Consider the following 12,605-nt stretch of genomic DNA (forward strand, 5'->3'; position numbering starts at 1 on the left):
AACAGTTTCTTTGAGGAGCCTTGATTCCTTTTCTTGGAGAATGGTATTTAGAATCTTTAGAAATCAAGATCTGGTCGTTAAGTATGCATGAACCTATGTTATTAAACCCTACTTGGGTTTTTGAAAGCTATAAGATACAGGGTAAAAAAGATAGCTCTGAGTATATGTTCTACCCTTTAATGAACTTTCATTTCTAAAATGGGAAAAAATATCTGTTTTGCAAGGTTATTGTGAGATAAACATATTGAAACATTAAGCGTATAGGTGCTGGGCCTATAGGAGATCTTCGGTAATTTGTAAATAGTATTTTTGATGCTATTTATGTTCTCTTCACTGTATCAATTGAAACTTAAAAATTAGTTGGTGCTAAAACTATCTTAAGCATGTTGCAACCTCTCCCTGGGTCTTAGTTTCTTCATCTGAGAAATGAAAAGGTTGAACTTAGATCTTTGATATTTCTTCCAGCTCAAGTATTTTTATTCTGAGTTACTCCTTAGTTCTTCAGTTGCTTTTTCTCCAAGCTAAACAGCCTTAATTCATTTTAACCTTTCCACTAAGACCTTTTATTCATCTCTTTGATCATTCCTGTGGTTCTTTTCTGGACCTTCTCCAGATTGTCCTTCTGGATTAAAAAAAAAAATTTTTTTTAAACAATCCTCCTAGTTTTTATTGAATGTCAACTCCATGCCCAGAATGGTATTGAGCGTTGGGTCAGAAAATTAAAGAAGTATAACGTAGATTGTACCATGGTGGAGCTTATAGTTTTGCTATAAAGATCAGACATTCCTATGATATTCAAGACTTGCTTGAGTCCTTCCCTTCCCTTTTCTTCTCTCTTTTCTTTTCTTTTCTTTTCTTTTCTTTTCTTTTCTTTTCTTTTCTTTTCTTTTCTTTTCTTTTCCCTTTCCTTCCCTTCCCCCTTCACTTCCCTCCTTTCCTTCCTTCCCTTTCCTTTCCCCCTTTCCTTTCCCTTCCTTTTTTCCTTTTTTCCTTCCTGTATTTCCTTTCCTTCAATTCCCTTCCTTTCCTTTCCCCTTCCCGCCCCTTCACTTCCCTAAGTCCTTCCCTCCCCTTTTCCCTCCCATGGAAGTGGTCCCTTCCTTCCTTCAAGGGAAGGGTTCTTTTTAATTAATTTCCGTTCCCGGTTTTAATGCAGAATTGCTTTCTGGAAAAAGTACCTTTCCTTCCTTCCCTTCCCTTCCCTTCCCTTCCCTTCCCTTCCCTTCCCACCCTTCCCTTCCCACCCCTCCCTTTCCACCCTTCCCTTCCCCTCCCCTCCACACCTCTTCCCTCCCCTCTTCTCCTTCCAGGTCTCTTCACTTTCAGAACCAAAAGCAAAAAATAAGGACAAAATCTTATATATCTTTTAACAAGGCACTGTCTGCAAAAGAATTTATCATTGTAGTTGTCTAGAATAGGTCTTTACACTTATATTATGCATTATAGTTTACACAGACATTCACATACATTATTTTATTTGGTTCTCAGCATATGTTTATGAGATAGGAGGAGCTAGTGCTTCAGCCCAAGTCTTCTAACTCCTATGTTTTTCTCTTTTCATTATACCATGCTTACCTCTGCCTCCTCACTCATCCTCTCTTTCTTACCCACTTCTTAAGGCTTCTCTGTGGAGTCTTTTCTGATGACTCTGAGTCATTCTCTTCCATCTCTAAATTTCTGTTGTTTATACTGCCTATTCCACATCTTTAAGCATTTTTGTACATTTTATTAAAGTATAATAAAAATACAGAAAAAGACATAAATCCTAAGTACAGCTCAATGAATTATTACAAAGTGAATATAACCAGCATTCAGGGCAAGAAATAGAACCCCGGAAGCCTCCTTGGTCCTCTTGTAGTTGCTACCCCTAACCAAGGTTGACCATGGTCTTCACTTTGAACACCATAGAGTAGTGTCGCCATTTATACATATGGTATGTACTGCCTTATGTTAGACTGCTTTCATTCAGCTTTGTTTTAGAAATGCTTTCTTGTTGCTCTGTAATAGTTTATTCATTCTCATTGTCATATAGTGTTTTATTATATGGATATATACCATTTTATTATATGGATATATACCACAATTCACTTATCCATTCTTCTGTTGATGGATATTTGGATTGTTTTCAGTTTGGGCTTGTATTATAGTGCTGCTATGAACAGTCTTGTACATGTTTTTTGGTGAACATATGTACACGTTTCTGTTGGTATGTGTACTTGGAAATGGAATTACTGAGTCATATAGGATGTGCATACATTCAGCTTCAGTAGATACTGCCAAATAATTTTCCAAAATGATTGTGCCGTTTTACCCTCCCACCAACAGTGTGTGAGAGTTCTAGTTGTTATACATCCTTGCTAACACATTGTGTGTGTGGTAGGCGATCTTTAAGCATTTTAAAATGTGATATTTGGTTCTGTTTCTTGTGTAGTGAGTCTTCTTTATCTTCTCCACAAGATCATTAGCTGTTTGAGGATAGGGATTCTGTTTGTGTTCTAAAACCTGCTATAAAAGCTGACATATCCTAAGGATGAGTGAAAAATGTATGTATGGTTTGTGGGTGAATAAGGACAGGAAAGAAATAGTAAATAACCATACAGGTGGTTTGGTTTGTTCATACAACAAATATTTGAGAGTTTTCCATGTACCATGCATTGTATGTGATTGTTAAAATACCTAGTTTATACCTTCGTGGATCTTTTTGGTAGCGTTGATAGAAAATAAGCAAGTATATAAATAAAAATATACTTGTACATTGTAATGAGTACTATAAGTGACATGAATAGGCTACTGCTATACTAGAGAATAATGGAATGATAAGAAATTATTTTAGATAAAATGATAAGAGAAAGTCTCTTTAAAAAAGGGATATTTAAGTATTTCAGGGTATTTTTTCCTCTGACAGAAAATTATTATTGATATCTTTTTAATTTAAACAAGGGGAAAATGGTATCTTAAATGTCAAAGGGGATCTTTTTGGTAAGATGTGTAGGTAAAAAAAGTAAATGCATGTGCTTATAGATGTATAAAGAGGTATGGGGGAAACTAGATCTTGTCCTTGATACTAGATACCTAGGTACTTCAGTAGTTCAGGGTAGTGTTAAATGTTAACTCATGAATAATGGTAGGACAGAAATACAGCAGGTGGTGAGACAGTTACTGAAAGAATCCATAGGTTCCTGGAGTTATGGCGGAAGAGAAAGATCATGTAATCTAATAGAAGAGAACTCACCCCAAAAGCTAAAAATTGCTGTTGGTTGTGTTTTTTGAACTCATTTAAGTGCTTTATGTTCTAGATGAACCATTAAATTGATGTATGTGATGTAATGGGAGGTGTTCTGTGTTTAGTTTGTGTTTTACAAAGCCTGCATGATACCTATGAATTAAAGCATAAGTGTCCTTGGGACTGACCAGAAGAATCCTGACTAATCATTTAATATCCTTGTTTAAAAAGAAAAATAAATAGTAACTCTCCACAATTAGAAATTCAGTTTTTCCTTCCTTAAGACTAACGAAAAAATCATTTTCATTTCATGTGTCTCTTCTCTTCTTGGACTAAACCAGAATTGAAGGGTTAACCCTTCTCCCGTCCCCTTCCAACCCCTTTTTATTATAAAGGTAATATAATGTTACTGAGAGTTTAGAAACTAGATTCTTAAACTCTTCTATAATTTTACTAACTTAACAAAATAACTTTCACTTCAGTGTGTTCCTTTCCAGACTTGCCCATATGCATTTATGTTTTTACTTATAATTTTATACATATTATATTTTTTTTTATGTTGCTAAAAACAATAACCTTTAATGTAAAAACTATGGATCTTGAGTGATAGCTATGTGTCCGCATAGGTTCACTGATTGTGACAAATATACCAGTCTGGTGGAGGATGTAGATAGTAGGGGACGTTGTGCATGTGTGGGAGTGGATATATGGGAACTCTCTTCCTGCTCTTATTTGCTGTGAACCTAAAACTGCTTTAAAGAAATAAAGTCTATTAAAAAATCTTAATGGTTACCTGATTTTCCATTGAGTACCTTAATTTATTGGACTTTTCCCCCAGTTTTACCTATATTCACTCTACGATGAGGATCTCTTACATGTAGTTTTTTTCCTTTGAAATTTATTTCTAAAACTATGTTTTGATTATAAAAATACCAACCTAATAAGGTTATGGTGAGGATTGAATAAGGTAATATATGTAAGGCACTTAGCATAGTACCTGGCACATAAAAATTGTAAATAATTTTGTTATTGCCAAAATGCTTTCAAATGAAATGAAAGCATTTTATGTGAACATAAAAGGGCAGTTCTAATCTGAACAGTAATGGTGGTGATAATGGAAACTTCTGTTATTTATTGACTATTTTGTAAAAGGCATTTTACATATACAGAAGTCCTCTCTTATGCATGGGGGGTACATTCCAGCATCCTCAGTGGATGCCTGAAACTGCTGATAGTACCGACCCTGATGCATACTGTTTTTTTCCTCTACATACATACCTGCGATAAAGTTTAATATATAAATTAGGCATAGTAAGGGGTTAACAACAATAACTAATAATAAAATAGAACAATTATAACAATATATTGTAATAATGTGGTCTCTCAAAATATTGTATTTTAATCACTTTTTCACTTAAAGGTAGCACTTCATGACTTTCCTTTGGCATGTCTGAAATGCCAGCATCACTACTCTTGTGCTTTGGGGCCTTTATTAAGTAAAATAAGGGTTACCTAAACACAAGCACTGCATTACTGTGACAGTCCATCTGTTAACCCAGACTGCTACTAAAGTGACTTATGGGTTGTGAGTGTATATAGTGTGAATATACTGGATAAAGGGATGATTCATATCCCAGATGGGATAGAGTGGAATGACATGAGATTTCACTACTCAGAATGGGTACAATTTAAAACTTAGGAATTGTTTATTTCTGGAGTTTTCTGTTTAATCTTTTTGGACTCCATTGACTTCGGGTAACTGGAACCACTGAACGTGAAACTGCAGATAAGGGGGGATTACTGTATTTCCTTTAATTCTCATTGCAACTGAGATTCAGTAACCTGCCTGTGACCATTTAGCTTGAAAGTGGCAGAAGCAGGTTTTAAACTTAAAATGGATTGTTGTTAAAGTCTTTGTCCCCCCTTCCCCCACACATACTGCACTGCTACCAAGGTTTAAATAGGTATTTATTGCAATTCTGGTTCTTAGAGTAGACTCAGATTTATTTAGTTCTGGGTTTTCAGGACCAAATCCTTTCATTTATTCAAGTATTCAACAGATATTTATTGAGCACCTACCACATACCCAACAACATTCTAAGTGCCAATATTGGATCCTCTTGGTGATCAGATCACCAGGAACTGGGTTAAGTAAGTTTGGAACGATTCTATATTCTTTATACTTTGAGGCAGCTCTGCTTAGATTAACCCTCTAAGTGAATGCTCAGTGTTACTTACATCTTTTTTTTTTTTTTAAATCTCCAAGTGGCTCCAGATGAGCCAGTCCCTAGCATGTGGTGGATCAGAACAGATTCCTGGTATGGACATGCAGCTGAGTAGGAAGTATCACACTACAAATAAGGTGAGAATTAATGCTTTCTGTGTTAACAGAGAGCTTTCACATAGGTGTTCTTATTTGAATATCAGCAAAATTGTTAGCTGAACAAGGAAAGTAATTTTATCCAGTGCAGAAGGTAAGGCTAACGGAAATGAAGTGACTTGCCCAAGGTCATAAGGATGGTAAGTGACGTACCAACTGGATATTTGAGCCTAAGGCTTCTCTGATCCCATGTCTTATATTTCTTCTATTGTGTTGTCTTGCCTGGAAGACACTTTAGAGAAAGAAGTCTTTATTAACTTTTTTTACATATTAATCATCAAGTAATATTTAACTTTTAGAGAATTCCTTATTAGTTATATAATCTGCCTTCATTTGGAGAGGCTTAGCATTAGAACAGAGTTTTCCTTGAAGTTATTTGTAAACTGCAAGACTCATATCTTCTATAGTTGTTAATAAAATTTGTCATACTAAAAAATGCAAGAGTTAAAAAACATACATCAAGTACTTATTTGACTGCTTTCCGACAGTCTTTTTCTTTCTTTTTCCTGGTATGTCAGTAAACATAGATCATTCTTCTCAGAATTGTTCTTTGGGAAATACGGTTCAAGATTTCATTTTATTTTTATCTATATCTATCTATCTATTTATCTATTTAATTTATTTTAGGCGAAGCAACCCTTGATTGACCTCACAGATTGTAAGCTTACAATCATTTATTTTTTTATTTATTATGCCTACAGCACGTGGTCTTCCTAAGTGGTCTCCCATCCACGTCTTAACCAGACCTGATCCTGCTTAGCTTCTAAGATCAGATGGGATTGGGCTTGTTCAGGGTAGCATGGCTATAGACAAGATTTCATTTTAAAAGTACTCTTTTTTTATAGAACTTTTATTCTGATACCAAAATTTATCATTTCCTAGACATGGGTTCTTAGGCATGTGGTCAGTGAGATGGGTATATCTTGTTCCGAAATTTAGAGGACATCTATTAGCGTTCCAAGTGTGTTTGCGCTGAGTGACAAGATGACCAGAAAAATAAGAATGAAAAATTCTAGGTGAAAAAAAAATCTAAGCAATAAAGATGCCCTTAGATCTAATGAGAAACAAAGGCATTCTTTAAAAAAAATTTTTTTTTGCAGCTAATTTTGGTCCCCTTCTTTTTGTTAAATAGCTTTCTACTACCAAGGATTCTCCACAGCCTGTTGAAGAGAAGGTTGGTGCCTTCACAAAGATAATAGAGGCCATGGGATTCACAGGACCTTTGAAATACAGTAAATGGGTAAAGTCTTTTAAGTTTTTCTCATTTTTCTTTTTAGGCTTTGTGCTTTCTGCTCCTCATGGAAGATTTTTTAAAGCTTCTGCTTTGCTTTTGAGAAATTCATACATTATTTTGAAAGCTTAAAAATGTGTTGTTGTCCCCCTGTTCTTTCTAAGTCAGATCTATACAGCATGTGGGGCTGCAATGCTCTGATTCCTCAGAAGTATCTCAGTAGCCGGCAACTCAGTAAGCCTGGGCTTTCCAGCCCCTTGCCACATGGTATGCCATGTAGATGATTTCTAAGGAATCAGACAGGCCAGATGTTGTGATGGACAGTGTGCTTAAGGAAACATTACTCACTAGATCATTATGCGACTTTCTTTGAAGTTTTTACTAATAAGCATCTTTTAAATTAACCTTGTAATTTATTGTAATTATTATGGTGGGATTTTTGTTAGCTGTATCATTTCCAGTCAACTCTTGGCCTAGAATGTTATCTGTTATATAGTAATTGCTAAAAGCGAATGAATATCCTTTCTGCATCAGGTACATATTGCCCCTAGGCTTAATTTTTTTTTTTTTTTAAGCAATGCCTCTAACCAATTAAAGTAATAAAACATTGGCCATTCAGGTTTTCTCGTTCCAGTTATCTCCTAGTATTAACAGTTTTTTCTACCATTATGGCAGAAGTACCTTTTAAAGTTGCTGTAATGTTAGATAAGCCTAATTAGTCATAAGTTATATATTAATCAAAGCAAACCAACACAAAGCAGTAGAGAAGACTTTTTTAGAAAACATTATAGCTTTGTCCCAAATGATCAAATAATGCCATTATACCATTTTAATGAGTTGAAATTAAATTAGAATTTCACTTTCATTAGACTTCTACTTTTAGCTTCTTCTTAGAATGTCTAATTCTCTTCCTAACAATTCTCACTATCGCAGATATAGGTTTCTCTCTATAATCTCCCCTTTACATAAATTCTGAAATGTGAATAAGCATTTTGTTTGTAAGGGGCTATGAAAAGTATAGAAAATAGCATACATAGTAGGTAATAATGATGTTCTTGAGACCCTAAATGTTATGAAGTGCCTTCTTAATCATTAGAGAAATATAAATTATGTTTATTAAAGTTATCTTTTTCATCTTAATTCTTTGACAGTCGATACTCATTGGTGTATTTGGTAACTTTATTAACCAGAATCAGTTCTTCTATAAGAAAATGGTTGTGATTATGGCACTTAAAATATGGTCTATGGCCTTGCCACCCTGAACAAGCCCAATCCCATCTGAACTTGGAAGCTAAGCAGGGTCGGGCCTGGTTAGTACTTGGATGGGAGACCGCCTAGGAAGGCCAGGTACTGTAGGCGTAAAAATAAATAAATAAAAAATAAATAAAATAAGTAAAAACTTAAAATATGTGTTTTGCTTGAAAATCTGAAATTAAAAGAAAAGGGAAATGAAAGTAGAAAGAAGGAAAAGAGAAAAAAATTAACTGTTTTATTCATTTCTTAATGGTTGGGTTTCACTTGGTTGCTACTATATGCTTTGTCTCGTCTGTTTTTTATGATTCCAGAGGGAAAGTTGGCTACCATTTGGAGGATTACAAAATCACCAGAAAATTTCTTCACTGTTTTAGCTTAAGTTAGCCTCTGATTTTTCTTGATTCCCTTGTGACTTCAACTAAGTCCCTAATATTTGCATTTTAAATATTGTTTCTAATGTGGCAGTGTCTACTCTCTATAATCTGCATTTTTTAATTCATGACATCAAAACATCAGAATGTGATATTATAGTGTAATTTAAGTGGGAAAATGTAGGTATAAATCTCCATTTTGAAAGATTAGTGAGCCCTTTTCATCAAATGGTGACTCAAAGCTATGATAAGACATTTGTTTAGGATTGCACTGGCAAGATTCTTTGAGTTTTGTATTTTACATGTTTTTGACTAGATTGTAAAATACCTGCTTGGCTGTCCACACACCAGCAGTATAAACCATCTTTCCCTCATCTTTTTCTGTAAAGTATTTGTGTGGAGTTCCATTTTTCTTCTAGATTCATATTTAGGAATTTAAATGTAGCTTTTCCTTACCTTTCTGACTATCCTGAAATAACCATTCTTTTTCATTATCTTTATGTATGACAACATTTACTAGATTCAGCCATGTGTCACAAAACAGGCAGAATCCAGATTATTGTTAAGCCAAAAAATTATTCTAGTTCTGAAGGACACTGATGAACTGGAATGTATTCAGAAGTAGGCATTGAGCCTTGCGAAGCCTTTAGAAACCATGTCGAATGAAGAGTAGTTGAAGAAAATAGGGACGCTTAGCCTGGAAAAGAGAAGACATGATATTTCTCAGGTATTTGAGGGGCAAGTGTAAAAAAAATAAATGAAGAGACTTAATATGAAGTATTCCAGTGGCAGGTGATGTTTAATGTTACCTGAAACAGATTTAGATTCAATAAACAAAAATCTAACAAGAATTGTCCTTCGGTGGAGTAGATAGTGTCACAAAGTTACTGGACTTATTTGAACAGAGGCCCAGATAGTTGACCATGAGTCAAGAATGCTGTAGAAGGAATTCTTGTACAGAATAGAAGGTTCAAATGACTTCAAAGCTCCTTCCCATACTGCAGGACTTTTACTAGATTGGTTTTTCATCTTGTAGGATGGTACAAAATGCATCAGTTAGTGGGAGAGGTGATTTTCATTTCCTGAAGCTGTCTTAGGTGCTTTTGTTTAAGTCAGGTAGACCGATGAAATCTTCCAAAGTTATAATGAAATAAACATGAGGTCATCTGAGGATCAAAACAATTTGTACATATTGACTAGATGGAAATTTATTCCACCTACTTCCTTAACTTATATTAACATGTGAATCTTGAAGAGGTTCTTTCCCTAAGTTGTTATTTCCAGTCCCTGTGCGATGGTCTTAAGGGACTTGCTTTAGAGATTTGTCCAGGAAAATGGCTCACCCAAGTATAAAAGCTTGGCTTTGCTGTAGGAAAAGTGAAGAACTATAAAATGCTCCTGATTGCCACAGTATGAGCACTGTATAAATAGACTGGCCAATCTGGTGGAGTCTTCATTATTTGTAATGAATGCTTTCTTCATGAACATGTTGTAGGGGAAAACCTCCTTCTCAAGGAACAATTTGGGCCTGGAGGCAAGTCTGCCTTTTCTCAGGCAGGGTGATTATGAACTTGGAGGGCTCTACATAAGGAATCTGAAGGAAACTGCAGAGTTAAAAAAAAAAAAAATCAAGAAATAGGCCATTAGAATTTTACTTAAAATTAAAAATGTGTCTATAGTTGAACTAGGCCGTAAGCTCCATGAAAGCAGGAGTGTTTGACGGCTTTGTGTGTACTGTTTGGTTCTCAGCATCCAAATCAATGCCAGGCACTTAGTAAGATACTCAATAAATTATTTGTTGAGTGAAGCGAAGAGTTTACAGATCTCCTGAACCCCTTCTAATGGATAAGAACAGGCCTGTCAAGCCTGAAGTATTAGAATATGATATCATTAGGATATCATTAATTTGGTGATGGTACAAATCAGTGCTTCCTAAAATGTGTCATACCCTCATAAGAACCTGCAGATATTAACAAAGTTAAAAAGGCTCGTTTTTTTTTTTTTGCCTGCTGATATGGTGAATTGCAGTGATTGATTTGTAAATATTGAATCAACCTTGCATTCCTGGGATAAATCCCACTTGATCATGATATAGTGTTTTTTTTAAGTATTGATAAATTTGATTTAATATTTTGTTAAGGATTTTTATATCTATATTCATGAAGGCTCTGGTTCTGTAGTTTTATTTTCTTCTAATGACTTTGATTTTGATATCAGGGTAATGTTGGTCTCAGAGTGAACTGGGAAGTGACCTTTCCTCTTGTTTTCTGGAGGAATTTGTATAGATGTTTGGTAGAATTCTGTAATGATGCCTTTGAGCCTAGAGTTTTCTTGTGGAAAGGTTTTAAACCACAAATCCAATTTCTTTAATAGATACAGGACTATTCATGTTATTTTTTTATTTTAGTGAGCTTTGGTAGTTTGTGTCTTTCAAGGAATTTATTTCATCTAGGTAATCAAACTTATTGGCCTAAAATTTTTCATAATATTCCCTTATTATCCTATTAATATATTTAGGATTTGTATTAATGTTCCTTCTGATCCCTGATATTGGTAATTTGTATCTTTTCTGTTGTGTGTCTTTTTATCAGTCTAACTAAAGTTTTATCAAGTTTATTGATATTTGAAGAACCAGCTTTGACTTCTTTGATTTTCTATATTATTTTTCTGTTTTCATTTTTATAGATTTCTGCTCTTAGTCTTTATTATATCATTCTTTCTGCTTGCTTTTAGATTTGATTTGCTCTTTTTTCTAGGGTTTTACCATGGTTTTTGTTTAATTGTGGACTTCTAATACTGATTTACTCCCCTTATAGGTATATCTATGAGCTTTAGACTACAAGTCGTTATATCATGACAGGCCTCAAATTAGCAAATAAGAAAATCCTAATTATAATCAGAGATATAATTCTTCCTTAATTTATTATGAGTATTAATGCCCATCCGACTAGACTAGAATATAGAAAAATATGAACATTATATAGTATTGAATATAACATATCCTTGGTGACCTTGAACCTTAGTTACATGCCTCTACTAAAATTCTAGATTGGTTTTTCTTCAGTTGCTATGTCATTCTCACTCTGTGCATATTTTTTTAGTCTGTGTGTATTTGAGTTTGTAATTTTCTCTGTCATTTTATAAAGAAATAAGCTTCTACAAGCCTTTTGTTGCTGTACTAATTTATTTAATTGTATCCTTAAGGAAATATTTTGAAAGTCCTTGGAAATACCTGTTCACTTAGCACTGAGTTGGTCTTCAGACCTATAATTCAACTCTTAAAAGAACTTATTTTTTATTTTTAGATTTATTTTTATTAAGGCATAATGTATGTATACTAAAATACACAAATCTTAAGTATATAGTTCAATGAATAAATTAAAACCACCACTTATGTCAAAGTTCTAAGAGAATTCTTCGTGCTTTGGAAAATAGTAAAAGGTCAATCCTTCTATATTATACATTCATTTGGAACTCTTACTTATAAACACAGTCTTCTGTTAATCAGCTAACTATAAAACTAGGAAATATAGAAAAAAATGACCTCTACCCCAAGGGAAAAAAAAGGCTGCAGAATAGATTGCCTCTGAGGAAAGACTGAAAGGTTAGGTTTTTGTTTGTTTGATTTTGGTCAGTACCGGTAATTTTTTTTTTTTAAATATTTTTATCTTGTCAATTATAGTCGATATACAATATTATATTAGTTTCACGTATACAACAATAAGTGATTAGACATTTATATAACTTACAAAGTGATCACCCCAATAAATCTAGTAACCATCTGACACCATACATAGTTTTTACAATATTATTGTTTTGTAACTACCAATTTGTACTTCTTAATCCCCTCCCCTTTTTTACTTACCACACCCCCAACTTCCTCCCTTCTGGCCACCATCAAAATGTTCTTTGTATCTATGAATTTGTTTCTGTTTTGTTGGTTTGTTTGTTTTGTTTTTTAGTACCACATATAAGTGAAAGCATTTGGTGAAACATATTCTCTGACTTATTTTACTTAGCCTAATACCCTCTAGTACCATCCATGTTGTTGCAGATGGCAAGATTTCATTATTTTTTTATGGATGAGAGAATGGGTAATTTTTTTTAATATAAAGGGTTTCAAATTATAAAGAAATAATGTGGATG

The 12,605-nt window shown here is 34.0% G+C and overlaps 1 protein-coding gene and 1 non-coding gene across 3 annotated transcripts in view; both read left to right on the forward strand.

Annotated features, from left to right (window-relative positions):
• LOC107500791 (ubiquinol-cytochrome-c reductase complex assembly factor 1) overlaps window positions 1-12,605 on the forward strand; it is an 84,902-nt gene that overhangs the window by 12,387 nt on the left and 59,910 nt on the right. For both annotated transcript variants that reach the window (XM_016126401.2, XM_016126402.2), the window contains exons 3-4: window positions 5,490-5,585; window positions 6,736-6,843. In XM_016126401.2, the coding sequence (XP_015981887.1) occupies window positions 5,490-5,585; window positions 6,736-6,843 (204 nt within the window). The remainder of the gene's footprint in view (window positions 1-5,489; window positions 5,586-6,735; window positions 6,844-12,605) is intronic.
• LOC118610375 lies at window positions 8,075-8,193 on the forward strand. Its single transcript, XR_004953867.1, has one exon. It is a non-coding gene; the product is annotated as a 5S ribosomal RNA (ribosomal RNA).

Source organism: Rousettus aegyptiacus, unplaced genomic scaffold (genome assembly GCF_014176215.1).
Source record: "Rousettus aegyptiacus isolate mRouAeg1 unplaced genomic scaffold, mRouAeg1.p scaffold_m13_p_12, whole genome shotgun sequence".
NCBI lineage: Eukaryota > Metazoa > Chordata > Mammalia > Chiroptera > Pteropodidae > Rousettus > Rousettus aegyptiacus.